Consider the following 26,155-nt stretch of genomic DNA (forward strand, 5'->3'; position numbering starts at 1 on the left):
TATATTTTATAATATTGTTAAATTTTATGTGTGTATAAATTGAGTGGGTTAAAGTTCTTCACTCATTTATTCAATCAATGACACGATTACACATTGTTTCATTTACAACATTTTATATAGATTTATAACTTCAATAATGTAAATGTATAAAATATTAATATATATGTATATTTATAATATAGATATAAATATTATTTGCATATATGTAATTAAAACTTCAACAGTGTGCAAATATTTGATGTAAATTTTATTAAATATATAGATATTAAGTGGGTTATTCGATAACTCGTTTATTTTTCGTGTCGAGTTAGAATCTTAATATTTTGATACGATTATTAAATAAGTCATGTTTAGATCAACCTAAATATGACACGACACGAAACTAATACGACGCCGTGATCTATTTGGTCAGCTCTAATGACAACTATGTAAACATAGTATTACTGTTACATTCGGTTACCATTTATAGTTAGCCAACCAACAAATACCATAACTTGTACCCGATGGTGATGAGGTCACCAAACAATTCAAAATATGCATATAATTTTTTTACCAATGATTACGAATATATTAGGTAAAATTTTTGGTAAATTTGTACTTAAATTAATAAAATAACTTAATCCCAAACAGGTACAAAATATGAGAAACGAGTAAAAGAAACAGGAACATTATTGGTTCTGATGTACTCGAAATTTATTACATTTCTAAAGGTTTCGAAATCAAAAAGACGTCATGAAACTCCAAAATCTGTGGGATCATGGAAGGGGGTTAGTGGCGTCCCTGGTGAAAGACTTTTGAAGAATGCCCATCATTTCACATTTGGAAGCACCGGGCTGTCTCGTAGCTGTGTAATGTGTGTGTTTATTTAAATAATTTATCTGGTCTTTCTCGAATCGTAGTTCGGGGATCCCAGGTCACCCATTTAACTTGAGTTATCAAACTAACAGCTGCTTATGTGTTGAAATTCAGACGCCCCAGGATTTGACTGGCAATCTTATTAAAGGATATCAAACTGAATTTTACATCAACCTGGTAAGCAAGAGTCCGTACATGGTGCAAAAAGCCGACAGATACATGTTCGAACATCGATGAAAGTTAATACAATTTTCTCTACGTCCATGGAGAGGAAATGAAAATAGATGCACTTATTTTTTCAGTAGCAAACTAACCGTAATGGTTGTGGCCCAAAATCAAACAAGAAATGTGGAACAAGAGGTAATAACTTATAAATCAATTTGAAAAGAATTAGGAGACATCAGAACTTTGCAATCAACGAATTGCCCTGCCTTTTCCAGATATGTTATCACATTAGAGATCCCTTGTATCTTGGTTATCGATCTCATCATACAGGAAGAGGGTCGTGGACAGTTGAACCCGAACTAACCCCTCCTACGTTTTCAGTTAGTGCTATAAATTACAACTTTTAGGGCTTTCTCCAACATAAAATATCAAACTCCTAATCCTTTAAACTCTGAGATGGTATGTAGCACCAGGAAAACATACCGTGTCTGATATTTACCACTTGCGAGCAGATCAATCTTGGATGATGTGTAACTAGCATCATCAAGCGGAGTGTAGACGGTTGAGTCCACTGTTGGAACGACATAGCAATGAATCAATACCAGTTGCTTCCAGAACCACCTTGGGCAGCAGCAACTTTCCTTGCTATGTACTGAGGCTTTGGCTGCAATCCATTGGAACCTTCAACAGATTCATCATTCACCCTCTCGTTTTTACATGCTGAGCTTCTTCTTGGATATGAACTGGCAGCATATTGAGTTGAAACAGCAGGATTCCTAACCACTCTCCGCTGATCAAGAGCCTCTGCAGCTGCTGCTGCTCCACAATTGTTGTAACGCAACACTGAACTGACGACTTTCCCAGGTCTTGCGGCACCTGCTACATCAAAAATCATTTAGCAGACAGTATATTATAAACGTGCAGGCTTGAAAAATTACATTTTCAACCAATAGCCATTACAATTGTTTTTTTTTTTTTTGGCAGATTAAAGTACTGTGTTACAGAAGTTACAGAAAGTGTCAAGAAGCTGAATGAAAGTGATAGACATTGGGTTAGCATTCAGTAAGAAACCACCACTGAGAGATAAAATTTAACGTGAGTAGAAACATATTTTAAAAATCATGCTGTAAAATCCTAGGATCAAAATAAAATAATTCTTGCCTTGCATACCCTGTGGAACTTGAATGGGGAGCCTTGCCATAGGTATCCCAGATGTCCTATCCATAGGTGGTTTCTCAACTTCTTTAATGGAGCATTTGGAAAGATCATCTGTAACAGCTGCTGAATTCTGTACCGTTTTATCAGAGTACAATACACATGGTCTGCATACATAAAATCTCATAAGCATACTCGGAAATGACAAATAAAAGAGCACATATAGCAGTGATACAGACACATATTTGATGATATAAACAGGAGAAGTGAAGCCTATAGATGGATAGCAGCATACCAAATTTGCAAAGATGTAGATACCTGGGTAATGATGCATGTTGCCTCTCAGGTGGAGCAACAGTAGAGCCCTTTCCATAATGCTCCTCGAGGTAAGCAAACTGCTTCTTGAAATGGTCAACGGCACTGCAAAGAGTATATAATTAAATAACAACTTCCACAGCACATGCTTTCATCATACTTCAAAACAGAGAAAATTTCAAATTTGAGGCTGTTTAAAGCAGCATGATATTCTAATATTGAATTAGAAACACCAAATCCAAAAGGACCTTCTCAAATAAGAAGTTCCAAATAAAATCCAACAGAAAACCACATAGATTTTTCTATGCAACTGAAAACAATTGCCCCCCCCGAAAATGCAATTTATTGAGAACAAAGTTAATGCAAATGTATAAGTATCATCAACAATTAATGACAACGGCACAGGAAGGTGCCCAGCAAAAATATAAAAGGTTCATGAAAGATTAACTAGACAATATAATTTCCTAACAATGTCTAAGGTTGAAATGAAATCAACATGAACAAGGGTGTTTCAAGCAGTAACACAATTAATTGGTTTCCATAAACTACCTTGGATACATGAAACCCGTTGGCTCAGAACCTTCTAAGAACTCTTTCAGCATTTGAGGATGGTATTCAAGAATTTCTCGATATATGAGCTCTCTTACATCTTCTTTTGTTATCCTTCGTCTCTCGAATTCAAACTCCATCTTGGTAACTGGTTGAGCAGAAGGTTCTCTCTCAACCTTAGCTAAACCCTTAAAATATGGATCTGCAAGGGCCTAATACAATGAAGGAGGACACAACAGGACATCTGTTAGAAGAAGGGTATATAAGTAAAGAAGTAGAAAAAGAGCCACTAATAATCACCTCCTCTGCAGTAGGCCGATCCTTGGGCTCAAACGCCAACATTCTTTCTAGTAATCGAAGTGCAAGTGGATTTGCATTGGGGAACTTCTGGGAGAAAGGGATTGGCTTCTTCTTTCGCATACTGCTTAAGTATCTCCGAGCTTTTTCATTGCGTACCTGACAGTGTAGTATCAATACTTCAGGAAAAAAAAAAAAAAAAAAATTGCAAAGACCAAGAAGCAAAACGGAGCAACACTGCACATAAAACCATCATAGCCACACCAAATGATGTTTAATAGCAAACAGACCCTGGCAATGGCTTCGGGAGATGGAGTTCCCAACAGATCAGTCATGATGTCTAGCTGATGGACAACGTTCTTCCCAGGGAAAAGAGGCTTCCCAGTTAAAAGCTCAGCAAAGATGCACCCAATGCTCCATATATCTATTGCCGGTGTATACTGTAAGCAAAACGAGGGTGATTAGAAAGACATGCAAAATTAAAATTTATGAGAGAATTCTGTTCTGCCAAAATGACCATACTTTGATCTTAATTATGCTCCAATCCAATAGACAACCAGGTAAGTTAAAATTGTTATAGGATATTATCGATCCAACTAGTAAGGAAGAATCTACTCCAAATAACACACTAAGAAAATAGCACTGTGGGAATAATAGGAAGGAAAAAAGTGTTATTGGAGGCTTTTCAAATTCATGAGTTTACACACGCACACAGAAAGGTATAAGCACTCAAAAATGATTGTTTGATACAGCACAAGAATCACGATACCAGATGCATGGATCAAGTTACTTCTAAGGAAATGGTAAGGGGTAATAATTCTTGCACCTTTGAGAAAAAGGATCCACATAATTCAGGCGCTCTGTACCATCTTGTCGCAACATAGTCCTGTTAGTACAAGGAACCATAAATATTATTTGCACCAACAGACCAAGAACCAACATTCTGTAGACCATTTAAAAATTAATTTCCATATATATTGCAGGCTTATAGAGAACTTACTGTCCAGAATATAGCAGTAGGAGTATCATTGAAAGCAACCCTTGCAAGTCCAAAGTCACAGATCTTGAGTTTACAGTCGGCATTTGCTAAGATATTTTTGGGCTTCAGATCCCGGTGAAAGACATTTGCTACAAAAACATAACAGATTGAAAAATAAAATTTCAGACTGGAATGTCCATTAGAGACTACCGAGAGTAATTTCCTTACATGAGCCACATCCACAATTCTAAATGTACCACAAGCACATAAGAGGAAGAGATGTTCTCCAATGAAAGAATAAGATCTAACCTGTGTGGATGTATTTCAGACCTCGTAGAAGCTGATAAAGAAAAAACTGGTAGTGTTCTGGAGTCAAATCGTCATTTGCTTTAATAACCTGGTGTAAATCAGATTCCATGAGTTCAAAAACAACATATATGTCTTTGAATTCCCTTCTGGAAGGAGGTAACAAGATGTGTTTGATCTCAACAATGTCTGGATGACGCAAGAGTCTAAGAAGTTTTATCTCACGAAGGATGCGGGTGGCATCAGAAACATGTTCGAATATATCATTGATTTTCTTAATTGCAACCTTTTCTCCAGTACGCGTGTCATATGCTGAGCAAACCACACCATAGCTTCCTTTACCTATTACTTCCTCTATTTTGTACCTGCTACCTTCCCCATACTCAGTGAAAAAGTCCACATCTGCAGATGACTGCAATACCACAAGTATATATAAGCAACCCACTAAGTATTATTCATATCAAATCAAATCAACTTGTGCAACAAATATAAATCCAATACTACCAAAATATACAACATGCATGTACCACCAACACTGGCAACTATGCTTAGTATCACAAAAATTTGCGGACATTGTCCAAGTAATTATTGATTTTAATGAGTTCCATCTCCAATCAAACAATGTATGAAGAAATCCAAGAACTTAAATTTGGCTACACACCTTGTCTGCAACCTCTCATCACCAAGGTTTAGTATAGTGGTCAAAGGAATACCTTGAGGTAAAAACAATACATACAGTAAAGTAAATGAAAAAAGACTACAATCATTGACTATGAGGACATCAGTTAATGACCCTGAAAAAGGGAGTATTTAACTATCATTTAATATAACATTTCTCCTCCAGGGCAACGGCAACTTCATAAACACAAAGGCATACAAAAGAATGGGAGAAATATTAGAACACAAAGTTGTGGTTGCCATTTGCCATCTTCCACAATCTGTAACGAGAAGTGATATATCTCATATAACAAGTAATATGCCATTTACAGTTCCTAAACCAATTCTCAACCCAAAACACACAGTGAAGCAAACACACTATGAAATTCTTACATGACAAGAATGATAGGGTCCACAAAATTACAGAAGGGGATATAACTATGTGACAGAGAACGTGAGACATGAAGATGACATGCTGATCCTTCCTATCCAGATACAAGAATTATACCCACTATACAACAAAAATATTCCATTACAATTGGACCACAAAATTTTTAAGCATAATAGAGAACAAACTGAGATTTTTTTCCCCCAATGCCAAGTAACAAATCAAATTACCAATGAACTAAACATTAACAACAGATTATGCCCTCAATACTACTCGTTAAGATCTTGCGCGAATGATAGCAACTAACACAAATCTACACACATTCGCATACAATAATTATAAATAAACAAAAGCACACGCACATCTAGGAAATGATTGAACTCACCTTTTTTCTTTGATCAGGCTGCATCTTAGCAACAAAGCATCAAGATCTTTCAAAGCAAACAAATCAACTTGAGCAGCAACTCCAGCCACAAGATCACACAAATCCAGATAACCAAATCCCAAATTCCACTAAAACAAAAGTATCCAGAAAACAAAGAACACTAAACTCTCGCTAAAATGGCAAGATCACAAAGAAGAGCTAAAAAAAGCAATAAACGGAAAAACCTAATCTTTAAAGAAGGCTAAAGCAACAAACTTTTGAACCCAAACAAGGACCCAGATACTAAATGTTAATTTGTTTTTTTTTTCTTTAAGTAAAGAAGGAATCAAACAAAGAGAATACTTGAAAACACAGAGTGGCCAAAAGATAATGGCGGAGTCGTCTAAATGTAGCTGGAAAAAGAGCGATAACAGATCAAGTTTATTTTTTATTTTTAATTTTTTAAGCGGAAAAACTTAACTTTGTGAGAATCTAACTGAAGGTTGGAGACGATAATAACTATTTCTTTTGCTTTGCGTCGTGAGAAAACAAATGGGTATATACGTAAACAAAAAAAAAAAAGAGTTACTGTTTTGAGAATTTTAAAACTTATGCGTTTGATCAGATGAAGAGATGGAGAAGAATAACGAAAGCGCTTCTGCTTTTATGGAAAGTGCTTTTGTTGTTTTGGATCTTAAGCTGGCTTAAGAGAGAATGGAAATTTACGTGTGCTGTTGTTCTGTACTTGTTCCGAGTTGAAAAGCCTTTTTGTGAATGAGAGAGAGGAGAACAAGCGACGGAATGAGATTTTTTTCTTTTTTCATTTGCTATAGTAATATTTAATATGTTTTGTGAAAAGACCATTCTGCCACAAAACTTTGATCATATTACCTGTAAAAATACCAGTCTGCCCCACGTAAATTTTTATGATCACTCTTTTTAACTTTCCCTTTTTGGTTGTTTATATTTTATCTGAGGTGATTGGTGAATGGTGATTAGTGATTAGTGCAGCGGCTTTTACCCAAAAAGGAAAAGAGGTTAAATTGATTGTTTTGTTTATATACTTTTAATTATATAAGTGATTAATTTTGGGGTGGTGGGAAAGAAGAGATAAGATAGAGAATTGGTGAATCGCATGAATGGCTGAAACTGATTTTGCAGTCCTTTGTGAATAAACCATACAATAAATTAACAATGTGATTTGAACTGTGCATAGTGTAGACAGCTTGCTGCCAGGTGGTGCTTTAGCAACTAAAATAATATTATAAGCAATTGATCAATAAGTGTTGACAATTTGCTTTATCTTTGTTTGGATAGGGACACGTTATTGATACTATGTTATAAACCCAAGTACCCTTTGAGCAGCATGCTCATGAAATGATTGTGCATAAATGTTACGATCCGAAAAATGATATGCTTAGAAGTGTAGTATGTACAATCAATTTATTTATAGAAACTCATATGAAAAATAAACGTAAGTTTGGATTTCCAAATACACAAATTTATACGTGCACGTTCCAAGGTCCATTTATCCAATTGGGTAATGCAAAGAGATAAAGAAGAATTTTGAAGCAATGTTGTGACGCTGGAAGGGGATGAAGATGAGAAACATGGTGAAAACTTGACAGGATGGATGTCCATGTGGCGGCACATGGGCTTTGATTGAAAGAATCGTCGGTTTATTTGTCAAAACCAAAATTCACACACATTTATATATATGGCAGATAATGACCTCATAAATTTAGTGTGTGTCTTATCCTCTCCATGCATGAATTGACATGATGATGTGATGATATATATATATATATATATATATATATATATAGACATGCATAGTATTATGTATCATGTAACACTTCAATAAATGACATGAAAATGGTATGCTTGGGAGGTGAGTGGGATTATATGACATAAAAATTGTTAGTATTCACATTTTTGTTTCAGTGTAGTAAAGTATTAACATAAACGATATCTGTTCATATATGTAATAGAATATTTAAAAAAGAAAAATTATCATTTGTATACCCTTAGTTTATTCCATTATAAAAAATACTACAACACTTTGAAGGTGTGTCAATCGTTCACTTTAAATTAACAAAATGTATTAGCCGACCACCAAACAGTTAGTTGTCGTTTAAATATGATAACGTTAGAAGAGTAATCTTGTCTTTTCATATAATACAAGTGATAAAAAGAGAATTTAAGAATATAGAAGTGATATTTTTCAAGGATAACATTGTTAATTCACTGTAATTCCGTTAACTTTCAAACGGCAATTAACAATTTGGTGGTCGGCTGGTACATTTCGTCAACTTAGGGTGGACGATTGATATACCCTTAAAGTATTATAGTATTTTTGATAACAGAGCAAATATAGGGTATACGAATGATAATTTCTCTTTAAAAAAAGATTTTGTGATAAGGTTTTAAGTATAATATTATGGTATGTGTAAATTTCATTTAATGCACTATAATTTTATTATGTAGTTTTTTTGTCATACTAATGATGTAGTACCTCTAGTGTAAAAAAGATTTTCATAAATCAAAGATATAAGCTGCTAAAACAATTCTTGACAAGCTCCATAAAATTGATTTAATTAGTAAAATCTCTTAAAATTCACACAAATGAGATGAGAATTTAATTATTATCCAACAATGTAAAAGAGGAGGAAGAAGAAAGCTCTACATTAATAATACTGCATTGCCGTGATAGTATTAATCAACCACGTCAGATTATTGAATAAGTAACGCACAAAATCATGCACCATCATAGCCGATTAAAAATGAAAATTCTGCAGCAAAGAAGGGCCAAAATTGGGCAGACAAAAAGTGAAAGTGAATAGAAAGCCAGGGGAATTTACTAAAAAATTGGAGTAATTGCAAAGTCCACGCGCACAGCCTGTGACCGTGCCGTAACCGACTGCCATTTCCGGAAAGCGGGCCCACTCTTGGCAGCAAGAGAAGGAGAAGGACGCGTTGTGTGTGGAAAGAGAACGCGCGACCCAGCTCGCTCTCCACTTGCATGCCACGCCACGCGCCTCGCGGACTGTCTCGCCGCGTGATGACCAAGAGCTGTTATTTGTGTCCGTTGAGCTGTTCGCAATTACAATAACGGACCCACGTCACCTCTTTTTGATTTTTTTCTTCTTTCTTTTCATTATTTTTTTCCTCTGCTCTTCCTAATATAAAATTCATTTCAATTTTCTTTATTTTCCAAAAAATAACTCACTTAAATCGATTATATTATAGTTAGCGACGTCATCATTTCCGTGGGAGCAGACCTGAAAGATCAAGTCTAGCTAAATCGAGGTTCAAATGTATTTAACAATAATAATATTGTAAATATCTTTTTAATATTGATTACACATCATATTATTATTTATACAGTTATTTACAACTGTTTTACAACTGTTATTACAGTAGATATTACACTAATATTTATAATCAGATATACAGAACTAGAACTTAGATTATTACATTCAATCAATAAAGTACGTGCCCAAACAAGTAATTGTCACAGATGAGGGATGTCTCTGCTTCACTCGCATTTCGTAAGGGAGAAAGATTTGTAAATAAACTGCACACAATCATACATAATTCTTAATTGAGAGAGTTTAATTCTAATATTACATGTCGCTCATTTATTAAATAATAAATTTTATAATTTATAAAATAACTTAACCATCAATATTATATTAGTTGAAATTCAAATTAAGATATAATTGCTACTGTCTAGAAAACTCTTTTTTTATTTTTAAAGAAGCTGTGAATCATATAATGAAAATTATAAAAATGGTCAATCTTACCAATGTTGTGTGTTTTGAGTTCAGCCCACAGAACAATTGTACATAATTTTTTTCATGATTTTTTCTCTCACCCGTAGTTATGCCTATCAACTTCCTAATTCGGTCAAACATTTATTTAGACCGTGGTTCTCAAATCCTCCAACAACCCCGGAACAAGATATGAAATCATTCATTAAATAAAAATCCCCTTTTTTCCTGCGTGAATTTTGAAATTTGGAATGGGGGTTTGTTTTATCTAAAGCCAACTTAACTTTATCTTATGTGTGGCCCTTGGGCTTTCAAGTGTCCAATATAAATTATCGTGCCCTCACGTCTTATGTGAATAAAAAACACTGTGAAATGCCCACCACACGCACACTGGGAGCAGCCCTGGAAAAATCATCCGTTCATTTTTCATCTTGTCTGTTTCAACTTTCCCTCTTTTTGGGATCCATGGCTTTCTTTAACAATACGTGTAAATGAAGCAAGTAAGAGATAGCGATATCCATTTGATGTCTTCAGTTGATAAACACCAAAATAAAGTGGCCATTACTGAGTTGGAAAGAGCACCACATACATATATATCTCTTGCTTAGTGAGTTTCACAATCCCACTACCACATGGCACAAGGAGCCTTTTCCTTCGTGCCATTGTTTTTCACTACAGATTTTAAATAAGATTGCTTAAACTTTCTATTCCTTTCTCCCTACTCTTCAAAAGACAACACTTGTCCACAACTTATAATAAGATCAGTTAATATGTATATATACACAAACACATACATGCATACAATGGGCTTCAGCGATGCACTGCCTCAGCGAAAATATGAGCAAATTTCAATACATATGGTGCTGATTTCTTACTCACTGGACACGATTTTATTCATTGTTTTCTACAAAAATCACACATGCTAATAAGTCTGGGTAGTTTTTAGTCCCTGACAATAAATAGATATTGAACTATTGAAGTTATTACACATGGCCAGCACTACATATTCATCCAGGATTCAAAACTAATCATCAAAAAGCAACAAAAGGTAGACAGCACACCTGGCCTGAGTACTATGTTCAAGGTTCAATTCCTAGGATAACAAAAGTTTTTATTGATCAAGATTTTGTAGCACATTCATCAATCTTCCAAAATTCAGCATCTTTAAGAGAAAAAATTTCAGGAAATATTGGATCAAGAAACAGCAGCAGCAGCATAAGAAGAGTGCAACAGACACCCTTCAGCAAAAGCCTGACCACATCTAGACCAAAACATAAGGTACCGAACTACCAATTTTTCGTTCATCAGATATGCTTTTATTGAATTCGACATGAAAATCACACTCAATAAAAAGTCCGCATAGGTATTCAATTATTCATACATGATAAATAGAGTTTCAAGTCTTCATACAACGAGCACTACTATTATCTATCCAGTTACTTGACATACTTGGCAAACCACTCCAGCAAGTTTTGATGGGCTTCCTCTGCAGCCTTCACAGCAGTTTCATCTTCTACATTATATCTCACTGTCCATCCATGAGCCACTTTAGGAAATATTTTCACAAAGCTATCAACCTGACAAGAACCAAATGGAAAAGTCATTCAAGCTGCATTCAACAAGGTAAAATAATGGTAGTAGTAGAATGATTGAAACTTGAATGCAAATCTGTTACAAATATACGGCTAAGAAAGACAAGGAAAATTAAGGATATGAAAAGCAATTTGATGGCTGCCCCATAGAGAGGTAAGGCAAAAAGCAATTTCATGCTGCTGAATGCTGACCCCAAGTATTTGGAATAAGGTTTTGGGATTAGTTTCAAATTAGACCACTGAAATGGTAATTGGTAATCCCATTCAATCAAAAATAATTTAGAGACACGGCATCATCACATGATCACTAACCCATTACTCAGTCAATATCCACGTGTTTTATGTCACCAACCAGAATAAATACCTGATGTCTGTCTCATTCATTCCAAACCTAAGATGAATTTTTATTTGCTATGTGTGGAAACAAAAACAGAAGAAGGACAGACTGATATAACATTGCTTCGAAACTGAAGATGCCTGCTAGTAGTTAAATGGAAAAAAAGCAAAAGATCACAAACAGACACAGATTAGAACAAAGCACTGGATTTCCATACCCCAGATTTGGCATTTAAGGCCTCTTCAAATTCCTTCACGAGAACTGGTGGAGACAAGCGATCAATTTCGGCTCCTAGAATTGAAAGGGGAACCTCAACCCCTGAAGGTAAAGCCGAACAATATGATTTTTTAATCCAAACTTGCAAACAATAAAGCTTAACAGAACAGTCCAACAAAAAGAGAAACAAACTTAAAGAATTTCTCTCAACCTGACAACCAAATACAATGATCAAAACTGATGTAAGGACTTATATGTAAGAATAATGCATACATGTTCAACCATAAGCTATTTCTCACGGAAAACACATACTGTGAAGCTGAAAATGCTATAAACAACAAGCATCAGAATATCTAAGAATTCATACCCTTGATATCATCTACAGTGACAAAAGAGGGATGTAACAGCACAGCAGCTTGGATGAACTCACGTTTTGCTAGTTGAACAACCACTTTAGCTGAGAAGAAAATAGAGTTGATATTAGTTAGTTGAAGCTACACGGTAGTGCTACAATATGTTAAAATATCTTGAGACTATGATAATGAAACTATAATAAACAATAGATGAATAAGGCAGAACATTTATCTTACCGCCCCAGCAGAAGCCCGCAGCCCCAATTGAAGTTATACCTTTACTCTTAAGAGCTTGAATAACTGGCTTTGCCTCTTCAAATCCCTTATCCTATTAGAAAAATAAATGGCTCAGTACTGATACTTTAACATGGCCCTCTGTAACAAGATAAAATAATTAAATACATTTGATCAAGTATCAGCAGGCTGGAACCAACCACACCATGATCTTTTATCCATTCTTGTAGAGGTTTCCCACCATCAGCTACATATGGATCCCCATGAAAGAAGTCAGGAACTCCCACGTAGAATCCAGCTGCTGCAACCTTGTCTGCAAGCTTCCTTTAATGAAGCAAGCATCTGATGTTAGCTCCTAGATGAACACAAGGTAACAATATAATAGCAAACCAGCAGACAGATATACACATATTTATACACAAATACTAAATCACAGTACCATTGACCCATTGTTATTGTAAAAAATATCAATTAAATAAATCTTATATTAGCATCTTGAAATATGCTTAACTGGACTAATGACTCCAGAATCAACAAATTAATGGAAAGAAAAAACTATTGATTATGCTCAAATTCTCCCTCTTTTATAATTCCCTTTGGGATTTTCTATCAAAATTTCTCTTGCAGAGTCGATTGGATTAGAGCCCCATCTAATCTCGCTGTAAAGCATTATCAAAATCTCATTAAGTCATTTGGGTAAGAAAGAGGTCAAATCACACTTCGATTAGAGTGTAACCGAATGGCATTCGTTTGGACCACTACTAGAATGACATCTAGTGATCATTTATCCTATTAAATGCATAAAACAAATCAATTAGCTGTAAAAGAAAGAAATTGAGTAAGCCATACCTCAAGTTTGGAGCTTCATAACCTGCAAGATAAGGCGAAGACAAGTGAGAATTAGAAGCTCATAGAGAACAGAAATAAAGGTGAACAAAATAGGTAGAATTAATACGAAATCAAGTGGAGGACAAAGAGAACCGAAAAACACCCTAATTAAGCATTCAAAATCTACATAAACACAAGCAACCGAGAGGACAATTTGAAATGAAATTTAACCAGTGAAAAAAAAAATACAGCAAACACCGTTAAAACACACAGACAGAGAGAACTAAAGCAAAAGAGTAAAACAAAAGCAGCCCAGATGATATTTTGCTCAAATAAACGCAACCCAGATCATAACTTGCAGTGAAAATATAAAAAGTGAATGGATATAATACTGAGATGGGTCAAGTACCATGAATGTCGGAAATGAGAAGAACGGCAAGCTTGGAATCAGGAGAGCCAGTGACATAAGCGTTGAGTCCACCGAGTTTCTCAACATGACCTGCTCCACCGTTTGGATTCAATGTCGGTGGATTTGCACAGCACTGAGGACCTGACATTTTTCTTCTGCTCAACCTTCCTTAGTAAGCATAGCGGTTTAGAAAACAGTCTCTTCTGATATCGCCACTACTTTTATGATTTTATTTTTAGGGTTATTTTTACATACCTCCCCTGAGGTTTCACGTAATATCAATTTAATAAAAAATATCTCTGTATTTTTACATTCCTCCCATACAGTTAGTATAAAGTTATATATAGCATCAATACACAAAGTTAAAATCGTAAAAGTTTATTTAAAATTCAAAAAAACTTAAAAGTTCACTGTAATAATATGGGTAATCGCGAAAAACCTGCTGCATTACTTCATTATCCGGTCCAAATCATTAACAGAAAAATAATACCTTCACAAAAAGTGTAAATCTTTTGCAAAAAGATTTACACTTGCACGCAAAAGATTTATACTTGCACAATTTACACTTGCATGAAAAGTTCACCCCCAATTATCATCCAAAATTATATTTGGGTTTCAGTTTAATTCGAGTCAACAAGACAAGAGAAATTCACAAATCAGCCTAATAGCCACTTCCTCTCTGATCCGGTCACCCCTCTCGGTGATTCCTTCATGCCGCACCATGTCTCGCCGTTGCAGCCCACGATTTCGTTTCCCTAATTATTAGCCATTTAAGTCCTCGTCTTCATTTTTTCAGCCGCACCAACAGAAACAAAATGGAGAGACAAGAACAACAAAAGGCCAGCCGCTTGGTGTTTGTGTTGTATCCATTTCAAGGCCACATAAATCCTATCCTTCAGCTTGCCACCATCCTTCACTCAAAAGGCTTTTCAATCACCATCATTCACCCAAAAGGCTTTTCAATCACCATCATTCACCCAAAATTCAACTCTCCCAACTTATCTAATTATCCTGAATTCACATTCATACCCATATCAGATAACTTACCTGAAAGCCAAGACTCATTTGGGGATTTTGGCATCGTTTCCGCTCTTAATAAGAATTGTGAAGGACTGTTGACTGAATGCATTCAACAAATGTTGAAAGCAGAGGATCCGTAAGATCGGCTTTCGTGTATCGTTTATGACAGCGTTATGCACTTTTCTCAAACTGTTGCTGATCATTTAAAGCTTCCGGGAATCAGTGTTCGTACTGGCCCTGCTGCCACAATGTTGGCCTTCGCTGTCTGTCCTCGTCTTGATGAGAAAGGTTACTGGTAAAGTTTGAATACTTCGTATGAGTGGCTGTCTTGGGGACTCTGTTTTAAATGCCACGATTTCATGCCATAAAGTTTGAATACTTCGTATAATTGTCTCTGTCTGTGTGTGTGTGTCAAATCCTCGTCGCGTTATCTTGCTTTTCCTTTGGCCCCCAACATTCGATTCAGAAGAGAATAATGCTTCCGAGGATGCTGCTACAGAAAGTTTTATCATCCTTCTGTTGCGGCATAAACTTCATATTTTTATGAATCGTTTGGTGGGTAATCCTCTACTAGTGCTGGTGGGTGGGTTGATTCGGATTTATTAACGTATAGAATTCGTATAGCATTCGGTTTTGTATATAGAAGTCATATAGAATTCGGTTTCATATTTAAAGCAATTAGATTTGTATATATATTATGAATCTGTAATGCTTTTCTAGTTAGGATTCTATTCTTTAGGGTTGTACATCTATATATATATGTAGCAACGTTAATGAAAAGACAAGAGTTTGATTCATAAGCTCCGTTCTTTATTTTACATGGTATCAGAGCTTTGCTCACTTATCAAATTATTATCTTCGTTCTTTTGCCTTTGTTTAAATACTCATGGCAGATAGTCAATCATCAAAACAAACTGCCATCCTTAATAAACAGGAGGATGACGTCTTCCTTGTCCATCCATCAGATAGTCCAACTGCTGTTTTGGTCTCTCCTTTACTCACGGGTGATAACTATGGTACATGGGTAAGGGCAATGACTATGGCTTTACGAGCGAAAAACAAGCTCGGTTTTGTTGATGGAACTATATCAAAACCAGATGAAGATGAAGATGATGGTGGTAGATGGCAGCGTTGTAATGATCTTGTTGGATCTTGGGTGTTGAACTCCATATCAAATGAACTTGCGGGAAGCGTGTTGTATGCACAGTCTGCTAGAGAAGTATGGCAGGATTTGCAAGAACGTTTTCAGCAGACCAATGCGCCAAAAATCTACGAACTCAAACAGGCCATCTCTAATTTACGACAAGGAGATGCATCTGTTTCACTTTATTATACTCGCATGAAGGCGCTTTGGGATGAGTTGAATTCTCTACAACAAGTAGGACCATGTACTTGTGCGAATGCAAAAACTGTCAGTCAAATGCAGCAACTAGATCGAGCTATGGAGTTTCTTCAAGGATTACATGATAGATATGCAGCAACGAGGAGTCAGATTTTGTTGATGGATCCTTTTCCTTATGCAAATAAAATTTATTCCCTTGTGAGGCAAGAAGAAAAACATCAAGATATTCACGCTATAGGGGGATCTCCAGAAGCTGCAGCATTGACAACACAAAGCCGAAATTCATTTGGAAATAGGAATTGGAATAACAATTCTGCAGTAGATAACAGAGGAGGAAACTTGAATGCAAATGGGGGCAGACCATCGTGTGAACACTGTGGAAAATTAGGCCACACAAAACAAAAATGTTTTGAGTTAAATGGGTATCCACCAAATTGGAGAAGACGTGGACAAGGTAATAAAAATGAGATTAAAGCTGCCTTGGCAACAAATAGCAATCAAGACGTCGAAGCACCAATATTTACTCAAGAGCAATATCAAAAACTCCTAGCTATGTTGTCCTCTTCAGGTAGCCTACATACTGCGAATCTTGCAGGTATATCACTTAATTCCTCTTTATCACATACTTGGATCATAGATACAGGCGCTACCAATCATATGTGTAGTTCGCTAGATTTTTTGCATTCCTATGAACCATGTCATGTTCCTCTTCACGTTCAATTACCAGATGGTACAGTAGCACAAGTCACTCACATAGGGAAAGTCTCCTTTTCACCAGATTTTTTATTAGACAAAGTATTTTACATTCCGAGTTTTAAGTTTAATTTACTGTCTGTTAGTCAGTTAACCAAATCAAATAGATATAAGGTAATTTTTTCTTCCAATTTTTGTGAGTTTCAGGACCTATACACGAAGAAGCAGATTGGCAAGGGTAGACTTCGTGAAGGTCTTTTCTACATCCAACTTCCAGCTGCATTTTCTTTCACCTCCCAAATCACCTCTACACATGAGATTGATCTTTGGCATTGGAGACTTGGCCACCCTTCTCTTGGACGTTTAGAGCATTTTTCAAAAACTTGTCCTATGGTTAGTTTTAATGCTAACATTAAAATTTAATGCTAACATTAAAATTTAATGCTAACATTAAAATTGTGCGTTCTGACAATGGGACTGAATTTCTTGTTAAAGAATTACAGAAATTTTTTTTAGACCAAGGGATTATTCATCAAAGAAGTTGCGTTCGAACACCGCAACAAAATGGTGTGGTTGAGCGTAAACATCGCCATCTTCTCGAAGTTGCGCGAGGTATACGTTTTCAAGCCAATTTACCAATTAAATTCTGGGGGGAGTGTGTTCTTACTGTAGCGTATTTGATCAATAAATTGCCTAGTGATGTTCTTAATGGAAAAACCCCACATGAAATGCTTTTTGGTATAGCACCAGATTTATCACGCCTAAAAGTTTTTGGTTGCTTGTGTTTTGCCAAAAATTTACAAGTTAAAAATAAATTTGATCAACGGGCAAAAATGGGAATTTTTATTGGTTATCCTTTTAGTCAAAAAGGATATCGGATTTATGATATTGAATCTAGGACAATCTATGTGTCACGTGACGTTCTCTTTTATGAACATATTTTTCCTTTTAAGGATGTTAAATCACCGGTTTTTTCTACACATGTCACTAATGAGTTTTTATTTGATGAAAATTTTTTCGAGTCCAATATTTTTTTATCATCTTCTCCTAATGACAACATAAGTTCATCACATGCTCTTCATGAACGTGACCCACCTTTGCAAGACACAGATCCATCCGTGACCAATTCTTCTTCTCCTAACACCACTCATGAACACATCATCACTGAAACATCACCTACCCAACAGCCTAGTTCACCAGCAGATGCAACCTTAGATTCATCACTTTCTTTAGGCAACCAAACTATCCAAACTCCCACACGACCCCAACGTGATAGACGCCCACCAGCTTACCTTCACGATTATTGTACTCTGGCTTCTCACAATTCTACCCCTGCTGATCTTATTTCTTCGTCTCCAGGTAAGAAATATCCTCTTCACAATTTTATTTCTTATCATCGTTTTTCTCCAGCACATAAGTCTTTTTTGTCTGCCATTACCTCTACAACCGAACCAAGTTTTTTTCATGAGGCAGTCAAGTTACCTGAGTGGCGCAAAGCCATGGAGGATGAGATAACAGCTCTTGAGAAAAATAATACGTGGACTCTAACTCATTTGCCGGATGGTAAAAAGGCTATTGGCAGCAGATGGGTTTACAAAATTAAATATCAATCCGATGGCACCATTGAGCGTTACAAAGCTCGTTTAGTTGCTAAGGGATATACTCAAACAGAAGGCATTGATTATCATGCTACTTTTTCACCGGTTGCTAAGCTTGTCACTGTGAGAGCTTTACTTTCTCTTGCGGCTGTTAAGGGATGGATTTTAGAACAATTAGATGTAAGCAATGCTTTTTTACAAGGAGATTTAGAGGAAGAAGTTTATATGCAAGTACCACAAGGTTTTTCTAAGCAGGGGGAGCATCTAGTCTGCAAACTCAACAAATCTATCTACGGATTAAAACAAGCATCCAGAAATTGGTTTTCCAAGTTTTCTGCTACCATTCAACAAGCTGGTTTTCGCCAATCTAAAGCTGACTATTCATTATTTGTAAAAACTAATGCCAAATTTTCAACCTTTGTGTTAGTTTACGTTGATGATATTATCGTAGCAGGGAATGATGCTGCCGAGGTTAGCAGAATTAAAGATTTCCTTGCACAGAAATTTTACATCAAGGCATTAGGGAAATTGAAGTATTTTTTGGGGATAGAAGTGGCACGGTCATCACGTGGGATTTTCTTGAGTCAGCGAAAATATGCCCTGGATATTTTAAAAGATGCTGGTTTACTTGCTGGACGAGTTTCTCATTTTCCAATGGAACAACAACTTCGGCTTTCATCTACAGATGGCGACCTTCTATCAAATCCCTCAAGCTATCGACGTCTTGTAGGTCGGTTGATCTATCTCACAGTTACCAGGCCTGATATTGTCTTTGCAGTGCATGTTTTAAGTCGATTTATGCATGAACCACGAACTACTCACATGGATGCTGCCATTCGAGTGCTTCGGTATTTAAAAGGCTCACCAGGCAAGGGTATCTTATTATCTTCAACAAGTGACTTACATATCAGGGGTTACTGTGATGCGGATTGGGGTAGTTGTCCTACTACACGCCGATCTGTTACTGGTTATTGTACTTTCCTTGGTGACAGCCCTATATCTTGGAAAACAAAGAAGCAAAATGTGGTCTCTCGATCTACAGCAGAAGCTGAGTATCGCTCCTTGGCTGATCTTTCATGTGAATTACAGTGGCTTAGAGCACTTTTTGCTGATTTGGGGCACCTTCAACATGATCCTATGACTGTCTATTGTGATAATCAATCAGCTTTATATATCGCCGAGAATCCTGTCTATCATGAGCGAACAAAGCACATTGAGTTAGATTGTCATTTCGTGCGAGAGCGTGTGCAATCCAAATTGTTATTACCACTGCATATTCCTACTTCCATGCAAGTAGCTGATGTGTTTACAAAACCTCTCGGACATGCTCTTTTCCATCATCATATATGCAAGTTGGGCGTTGTTGATCTCCACGCTCCACCTTGAGGGGGAGTATTAACGTATAGAATTCGTATAGCATTCGGTTTTGTATATAGAAGTCATATAGAATTCGGTTTCATATTTAAAGCAATTAGATTTGTATATATATTATGAATCTGTAATGCTTTTCTAGTTAGGATTCTATTCTTTAGGGTTGTACATCTATATATATATGTAGCAACGTTAATGAAAAGACAAGAGTTTGATTCATAAGCTCCGTTCTTTATTTTACAGGATTCAACTGCCTTTTATATAATGTCTTCTTCTTCAGTGAGCTATACAGGGTTGCTTATGTGTTCTGGTAATATTAGCAGGGAGAAGAAAATTTTTTTGACCCCAAATCTCCAACTTCTAAGCACTGTGAAATTTATGTTTGATTTCAGTATTTTCGGCTTTTGAATATGCTTGCACTGCCAAATTTGCTGGAAAATTGTACCTTTCAGCCTTGAAAGGGTATTTTCGTCCACTTGTTGGTCCACTAACGGTCAATTGACGGAAATACTAACTGCAGAAGAGGGATGTAAAAATACGGAGATACTTTCTATTAAATTGATATTACGTGAAACCTCAGGGGAGGTAAGTAAAAATAACCCTTTATTTTTATCCAATGGAGAGACCATACAGGTAAAAGTTCTGTTAATGGGGGACCTACGGTTGGTGAAAGTTTGAAGGCCGGATCACGCCGTGGCATTGGTGACTTTTGTCATTTCCATGTAGCATCCGGCATTTGTTTATTTTCCTGATTTTATTTGGAAAAGTACAACAAATTCGTATTTCTGGTTCGTATCATGCCACATGTACAGAGATTGGGAAAAATGTTTGCTTGGTCCATGCCTTTATATAACAAAAATAAGAATACAAACAAACGAAAATGTGACGTATTACATACATAACATTAGAGCTGGGAAAATAAAATTTGACGCGACCTAATTACAATACATGAATAAATAGATATGAATAATTAAAGTTAATAAAATTTTTAAAAGGATTGGATCGGGATTGATATCTTTTTTTAAAATTAAATTCAAATTAATTATCTTCACTTATTTATCCAATTAGTGACATAATTATGTTATTATTTTAAATTAATTTATAAATTCTCATCATTAAAGTTTAAATATTAGATATAATTCTCTTTTTTTTTCTTCTTTTGCTTTTTTTTTTTTTTTGCCAAAAGAAGGATGAGCATATGCATAATAATGTTTCATTCACAAAATTCTATATAGATTTATAACTTTAATAGTGTAAATATGTAAAATATTGATAGACATATGTGTATCAATATTTTACATATCAATGTCTAATATTATTTACATATATAATTAAAACTTCAATAATGTAAATGTATACTATTTTGATAGATATGTATATTTTATAACATTGATAAATTATATATATAAGTAACTATTTAATGTCAAATATTATTAAATATATAACTCATTTATTTTTTGTGTTGGTTAGAATATCAATAATTTGATAAGATTATTAAATGAATCGCGTTTAAGTCAACTTAAATTTAACACAAACAAACACTATTTTATCAGCTCTACGTAACATTTTAAACTTTAACTTAAGGATGGTAACTTTAACATAGGCCCGTTAATTAGCCCATCAATTTGGCTAAACAATTTTACGAGCAGTTATCTTGGATAGGTCACACGTGTTCGAGTTCCTACAACCGTTAATTCAGTATGGAATTATTTATTTATATTTCAAACAAAATTGATTAGCAGCACGGCAATCGAAATTTCTAAATTCCATGGAGATGTCTCTTATGCTGAGGTAGAAGCTATGGAATGGGGCATGCAGATTGCGAGAGAAGCTTATGTAAAAGCTTTAATCGTGGAGTCAGATTCACAAGGAGTAGTCAGCTTAGTAAACAATAGGCAGGGCAGTAGATCCGAAATCTTTTGGGTGGTTTCGGAAATTCAGAACTTAAAGGAAAGTTAATTTTAAGTATATACATAGATCTTGTAATGCCATTGCCCACTTTCTAACTAAGTTAGCTTTAGAGAAATGCGAAACTGAAAGGGTTACTACTCTCCACAAGTCATGGATCTGTTATCCTCTTTGAATTAATAGTATTCTCTTTTCAAAAATAAAAATTTGATTAGCAGCACGGCTTCAGCAAAACAATGACCACATCTAGGCCAAAACATAAGGTACCGATTTTTCAGTCATCAGATATGCTATTATGAAATTCTAAATGAACATCACACTCAATTAAGAGTCCAGATAGTTATTCAATCATTCACACATGATAAATAGACTTTCAAGTCTTCATGCGTCGAGCAGTATTATTTTATTCGTCCGGTTACTTGACATGCTTGGCTAACCATTCCAGCAAGTTCTGATGCGCTTCCTCTGCAGCCTTCACGGCAGATTCATCCTCTACATTGTATCTCACAGACCATCCATGAGCAACTTTAGGAAATATTTTCACAAAGCTATCAACCTGAGAAGAAGCAAATGGACAAGAATCTTTCAATGTGCTTTCAAGTTTCAAAAAGAGGTAAAATAACAGCAGGAATATAGTGATTGAAACTTGGATGCAAACTTGTTACAAATATAAGGCCAAAAAGGACAAGCAGAATTAAGGACTTGAAGCAAAGAAATTTGATGAGCACCGGATATAGAGGTAAGGCAAAAAGCAATTTCATGTTGCTGACCCAAGTACATTTGTAATTAGTTATTGGGATGAGTTTCAAATTAAACCACTGAAATGGTAATTGGTAAAGCAAAAATAAACTTAGAGACACGGCATCATCATGCAATTACTGACCAAGCAAACGCACAATGGTGCCAACATTTTCCAACCAGAACAATTGTGTGATGTCTCATCATTCAAAACCTTTTAAGATTAATTTCATTCAACAATATGCAGACACGAAAACAGGAGGAGGCAAACCCCAACAGAATTATATAACATTGCTTTGAAAATAAAGATGCCTGCTAGTAGTTAATTGGAATAAAAGCAAAAAGATCACAAAAAGAAAAATTAGAACAAAGCACTAGATTTTCACACCTCAGATTTGGCAGTTAAGGCCTCTTCAAACTCTTTCACCAGAGCTGGTGGAGACACCTGATCAATTTCGGCTCCCAGTACTGAAATGGGAACCTCAACCCCTGAAAGTAAAGATGAACAGCATGATTTTTGAACCAAACTTGTAACAATAAAGATTAAACAGAATAATCCAACAAAGAGAGGAACAAACTAAAGGAATTCCTCTCTACCCAACAACCACTTGCAATCATCAGAACTGATGTAAGGACTTATATGTAAAACATTGCATTCATGTTCAAGAATAAGCTCTCTTGCTGAAAAAACACATTGAGAAGCTGAGATTGCAATAAACATCAAACATTTGACAAAGCTGCATCTGAATATCTAAGAATTCATACCCTTAATATCATCTACAGTGACAAAAGAGGGATGTAACAGCACAGCTGCTTGGATGAACTCGCGCTTTGCTAGTTGAACCGCTACTTTAGCTGAGAAGAAAAGTGAGTTGATATTAGTCAAGTCATGGCTGCATGGTAGAAACTAAGGATTTTATATGCAACTTTTCTCTAGTTGTAGATGCACAATTGAGTTACAGCATGTTGATATATGAGAGACTATGATAATGAAACTATAATAAACAAGAGGTGAATAAGGCAAAACATTTATCTTACCACCCCAGCAGAAGCCCACAGCCCCAGTTGCAGTTATACCTTTGCACTTCAGAGCTTGAATAAGAGGTTTTGCCTCTTCAAATCCCTTGTCCTATTAGAAAAGTAAATGGCTCAGCACTGAAACATTAACATGGCCCTCTATAACAACATTAAATAATGAAATACATTTTGTCAAGTATCAGAAGTCTGGAACCAACCACTCCATGATCATTTATCCATTCTTGTAGGGGTCTCCCACCATCTACATGTGGATCCCCATGAAAGAAGTCAGGAACTGCGACATAGAATCCAGCTGCTGCAACCCTGTCTGCGAGCTTCCTTTATTGTTGAAAGCATCTGATATTAGCTCCCAGTAGAACACAGGGTAGCAATATGATAGAGCAAGCTGGCAGATAAATATACACGTGCTTGTACAATGTTTATAAATAGATACCAAATCACGGTACCACTGATCCATAGTTGTTTGCATGGGTATACATAATTTTAAATTTTCGATTAGATACCCCCTGAATATGTTTACGGCCGGTGATTGAGGCAGGTTCCAAAATGTACAAATTTTTCTCAACACGAAGAAAAACATAAATAATAATAGCAAAGACAAAAACACGTAGAAGCATAAATCAAGATAAGCTCACAAAACAAATCAATTAGCTGTAGAAGCAAGAGAAAGAAATTAGAGCAAGTCATACCTCAAGTTTGGAGCTTCATAACCTGCAGCAAGATAAGGCGAAAACAAGTAAGAATTAGAAGCTTATAGAGGCAGGAAAATAAAGGTGAATAAAATAGGTAGAATCAATACGAAACCAAATGGAGGACAAAGAGAACCGACAAACGCCCCAATTAAGCAATCAAAAGATAAATAAAAACACGCAACCCTGATAATAAATTGAAGTGAGAGAAACAAAATTAACTAGTGAAAACAAGAAACGGCAAACACAGTGAAACAGACACACAGAAAACTAAAGCAAAAGACTAAAACAAATGCAACTCAGATGTAATTTGCCCAAATAAACACAACCCAGATCATAATTTGCAGTGAAAATATAAGAAGTGAATGGACATGATACTGAGATGGGTCAGGTACCAAAAATATCGGAAATGAGAAGAGCAGCAAGCTTGGAATCAGGCGAGCCAGTGACGTAAGTGTCGAGTCCACCAAGTTTCTCAACATGACCTGCTCCACTGTTTGGATTCAGTGTTGGTGGATTTGCACAGCACCGAGGACCTGACATTTTTCTCCTGCTTATGCTTAACCTTCCTTACACTACTGTTCAGAAAACGCTCTCTTCTTTTATCACAAACGTTTATGATTTTATCCAACGGAGGGACTTACGTTACGTATATCTACTTATGTAGAGTTCAGCATGTTTACTGCCAGAGCTCTCTTTCCCTCCCAATTGTTTATATTTTCAAAAAGAAACATGTGGGCTGCGGTTCGTGAGAGTTATAAATTATTATGCGGGATCCCTTTGTAGCTTCCTACATTTTTTTATTTGGAAAGTAACAGTTTCTTATTTTTCAAGGGCCACATGCCACTCCGTTTTATGTATAGGTTCGCTGATTCGGAAGAACAATGTTTGCTTTATCAAGCCGCCGGGTCACTGGCATGGCGTTGGTGACTGGCATTTATTTATTTTTGTTCCTTTTGATTTTACTTGGAAGGTAGCAATTTCGTACTTTTTCTTTGGTTCGTATCATGCCACTTCCTATATATAAATTCGGAATAATGTTTGGTACATGCCACTAGTCTCTGCATAAAATGAAAATAATAGAACGATCAACATTATAACATGTTTTTAACTTTCACAGAAACTTGTTAATTTCTTAATTTGACCAATTAGTCTTCTGCAAATAATTTTTTTTGACTCGCGTTCCAGTCCCTTATACCCGCTAATTCATGAGCCGTTAATAAATTATGGAATTTTATAAACGGCCATTAGTATTTATTTAGCCTTATTTTTTTTTTTAAATTTATTGGTATTTATTTCTATTTTGAGCATAAATGTTATTATGTTAAGAACCAAACAAATTATTTACATCTACTAATAAAATCTCAAATTTTGAGCTTTTAAAAATAAAAATTAGAGAACTTATACCCTATTTAAAAAGTTCAATTGTCTAAAATATCCATTACTTATTTACACATTTATTTCATTATTTTCATATTATAATTTTTAAAAATTATCTATTAATATAATTTTTTAAATTTTAATAAAAACTGTCATTAACAAATAAACAACTAATTTTTCTGAATGAACACTTAATAAAAACTCTAAATTGAATAAAGTTTGTTTGAGAAGCTATATGCCTAAATTCGCCAAAATTATTCACACTTAAAGCAAAATTGATTAGAGTTTTAAGTAGCACTACAAATATTTTCGAAAGACATATTAAAACAAGTTAAACAAAATGAATTCTTTAAAATAGAATAAAATATTGTTTCTTTTTTCAATGAAGAAGGGGCATAAGCCCAGCGCCACAAAGAACCTTCAGCAAAAGCCTAGCCACATACGCTGCCAATTTTTCATTCATCATATCATACATGTTTTATTCAATTTTAATTACATGAACATCAGGCACACTAAATGTTGACATAGTTGACGTTGTCGACCAAAAATACCCCTGCCTCAACACCTTATAGGCCAAAGACCTCGCGCCAAAGTGGTTCCTGAGTT

At 35.5% G+C, this 26,155-nt stretch overlaps 3 protein-coding genes across 6 annotated transcripts; all 3 read right to left on the bottom strand.

Moving 5' to 3' along the window:
- Positions 1–1,204: 1,204 nt before the first annotated feature.
- Positions 1,205–6,839, bottom strand: LOC18032214 (mitogen-activated protein kinase 15). 3 transcript variants are annotated; one of them, XM_024178235.1, is made up of 11 exons: positions 5,437–5,767; positions 5,283–5,287; positions 4,625–5,033; positions 4,337–4,464; positions 4,163–4,222; positions 3,627–3,776; positions 3,340–3,495; positions 3,040–3,251; positions 2,494–2,595; positions 2,182–2,342; positions 1,205–1,896 (listed from the first exon to the last, which is right to left on the bottom strand). In XM_024178235.1, exons 1-11 carry the CDS (start codon positions 5,540–5,542, stop codon positions 1,616–1,618), a joined length of 1,770 nt encoding a protein of 589 aa, XP_024034003.1. In that variant the 5' UTR covers positions 5,543–5,767; the 3' UTR covers positions 1,205–1,615. The 3 variants fall into 3 exon arrangements, with proteins under 3 accessions (XP_024034003.1, XP_006419783.1, XP_024033935.1); XM_006419720.2 differs by lacking the exons at positions 5,283–5,287; positions 5,437–5,767 and adding an exon at positions 6,052–6,839 and having other exon boundaries at positions 2,191–2,342; XM_024178167.1 differs by lacking the exons at positions 5,283–5,287; positions 5,437–5,767 and adding an exon at positions 6,052–6,839.
- Positions 6,840–11,049: 4,210 nt separating this feature from the next.
- On the bottom strand, positions 11,050–13,998 carry LOC18032209 (endo-1,3;1,4-beta-D-glucanase). The gene is made up of 7 exons (XM_006419721.2): positions 13,773–13,998; positions 13,385–13,406; positions 12,736–12,859; positions 12,539–12,629; positions 12,316–12,405; positions 11,950–12,050; positions 11,050–11,380 (listed from the first exon to the last, which is right to left on the bottom strand). The coding sequence occupies exons 1-7, from the start codon at positions 13,918–13,920 to the stop codon at positions 11,240–11,242; spliced, it is 717 nt and encodes a 238-aa protein (XP_006419784.1). The 5' UTR covers positions 13,921–13,998; the 3' UTR covers positions 11,050–11,239.
- An 8,112-nt stretch (positions 13,999–22,110) lies between these two features.
- LOC18032205 (endo-1,3;1,4-beta-D-glucanase) lies at positions 22,111–24,712 on the bottom strand. Of its 2 annotated transcripts, none has more exons than XM_024185092.1 (7): positions 24,565–24,712; positions 24,170–24,191; positions 23,678–23,798; positions 23,481–23,571; positions 23,208–23,288; positions 22,831–22,931; positions 22,111–22,260 (listed from the first exon to the last, which is right to left on the bottom strand). In XM_024185092.1, exons 1-7 carry the CDS (start codon positions 24,710–24,712, stop codon positions 22,120–22,122), a joined length of 705 nt encoding a protein of 234 aa, XP_024040860.1. In that variant the 3' UTR covers positions 22,111–22,119. The 2 variants fall into 2 exon arrangements, with proteins under 2 accessions (XP_024040860.1, XP_006419786.1); XM_006419723.2 differs by having other exon boundaries at positions 23,208–23,297.
- Between the last annotated feature and the right edge of the window lie 1,443 nt (positions 24,713–26,155).

This window comes from Citrus clementina, unplaced genomic scaffold, assembly GCF_000493195.1.
Source record: "Citrus clementina cultivar Clemenules unplaced genomic scaffold, Citrus_clementina_v1.0 scaffold_9, whole genome shotgun sequence".
In the NCBI taxonomy this organism is placed as follows: Eukaryota; Viridiplantae; Streptophyta; class Magnoliopsida; order Sapindales; family Rutaceae; genus Citrus; species Citrus x clementina.

Coding starts and splice junctions, on each gene's coding strand:
- LOC18032214 (XM_024178235.1), bottom strand. CDS start 5,542: ATGGCAACCACAACTTTGTGTTCTAATATTTCTCCCATTCTTTTGTAT. Junction 4,223..4,336: donor CTACTGCTATATTCTGGACA/GTAAGTTCTCTA, acceptor TTGTACTAACAG/GACTATGTTGCGACAAGATG. Junction 1,897..2,181: donor AGTTCCACAGGGTATGCAAG/GCAAGAATTATT, acceptor TTGATGTAGCAG/GTGCCGCAAGACCTGGGAAA.
- LOC18032209 (XM_006419721.2), bottom strand. CDS start 13,920: ATGTCAGGTCCTCAGTGCTGTGCAAATCCACCGACATTGAATCCAAAC. Junction 13,407..13,772: donor TCTCATTTCCGACATTCATG/GTACTTGACCCA, acceptor CTTATCTTGCAG/GTTATGAAGCTCCAAACTTG. Junction 12,630..12,735: donor GGATAAAAGATCATGGTGTG/GTTGGTTCCAGC, acceptor TTTTTCTAATAG/GATAAGGGATTTGAAGAGGC.
- LOC18032205 (XM_006419723.2), bottom strand. CDS start 24,712: ATGTCAGGTCCTCGGTGCTGTGCAAATCCACCAACACTGAATCCAAAC. Junction 23,799..24,169: donor TATGAAGCTCCAAACTTGAG/GTATGACTTGCT, acceptor TCAACAATAAAG/GAAGCTCGCAGACAGGGTTG. Junction 23,298..23,480: donor TGTGGGCTTCTGCTGGGGTG/GTAAGATAAATG, acceptor TTTTCTTCTCAG/CTAAAGTAGCGGTTCAACTA.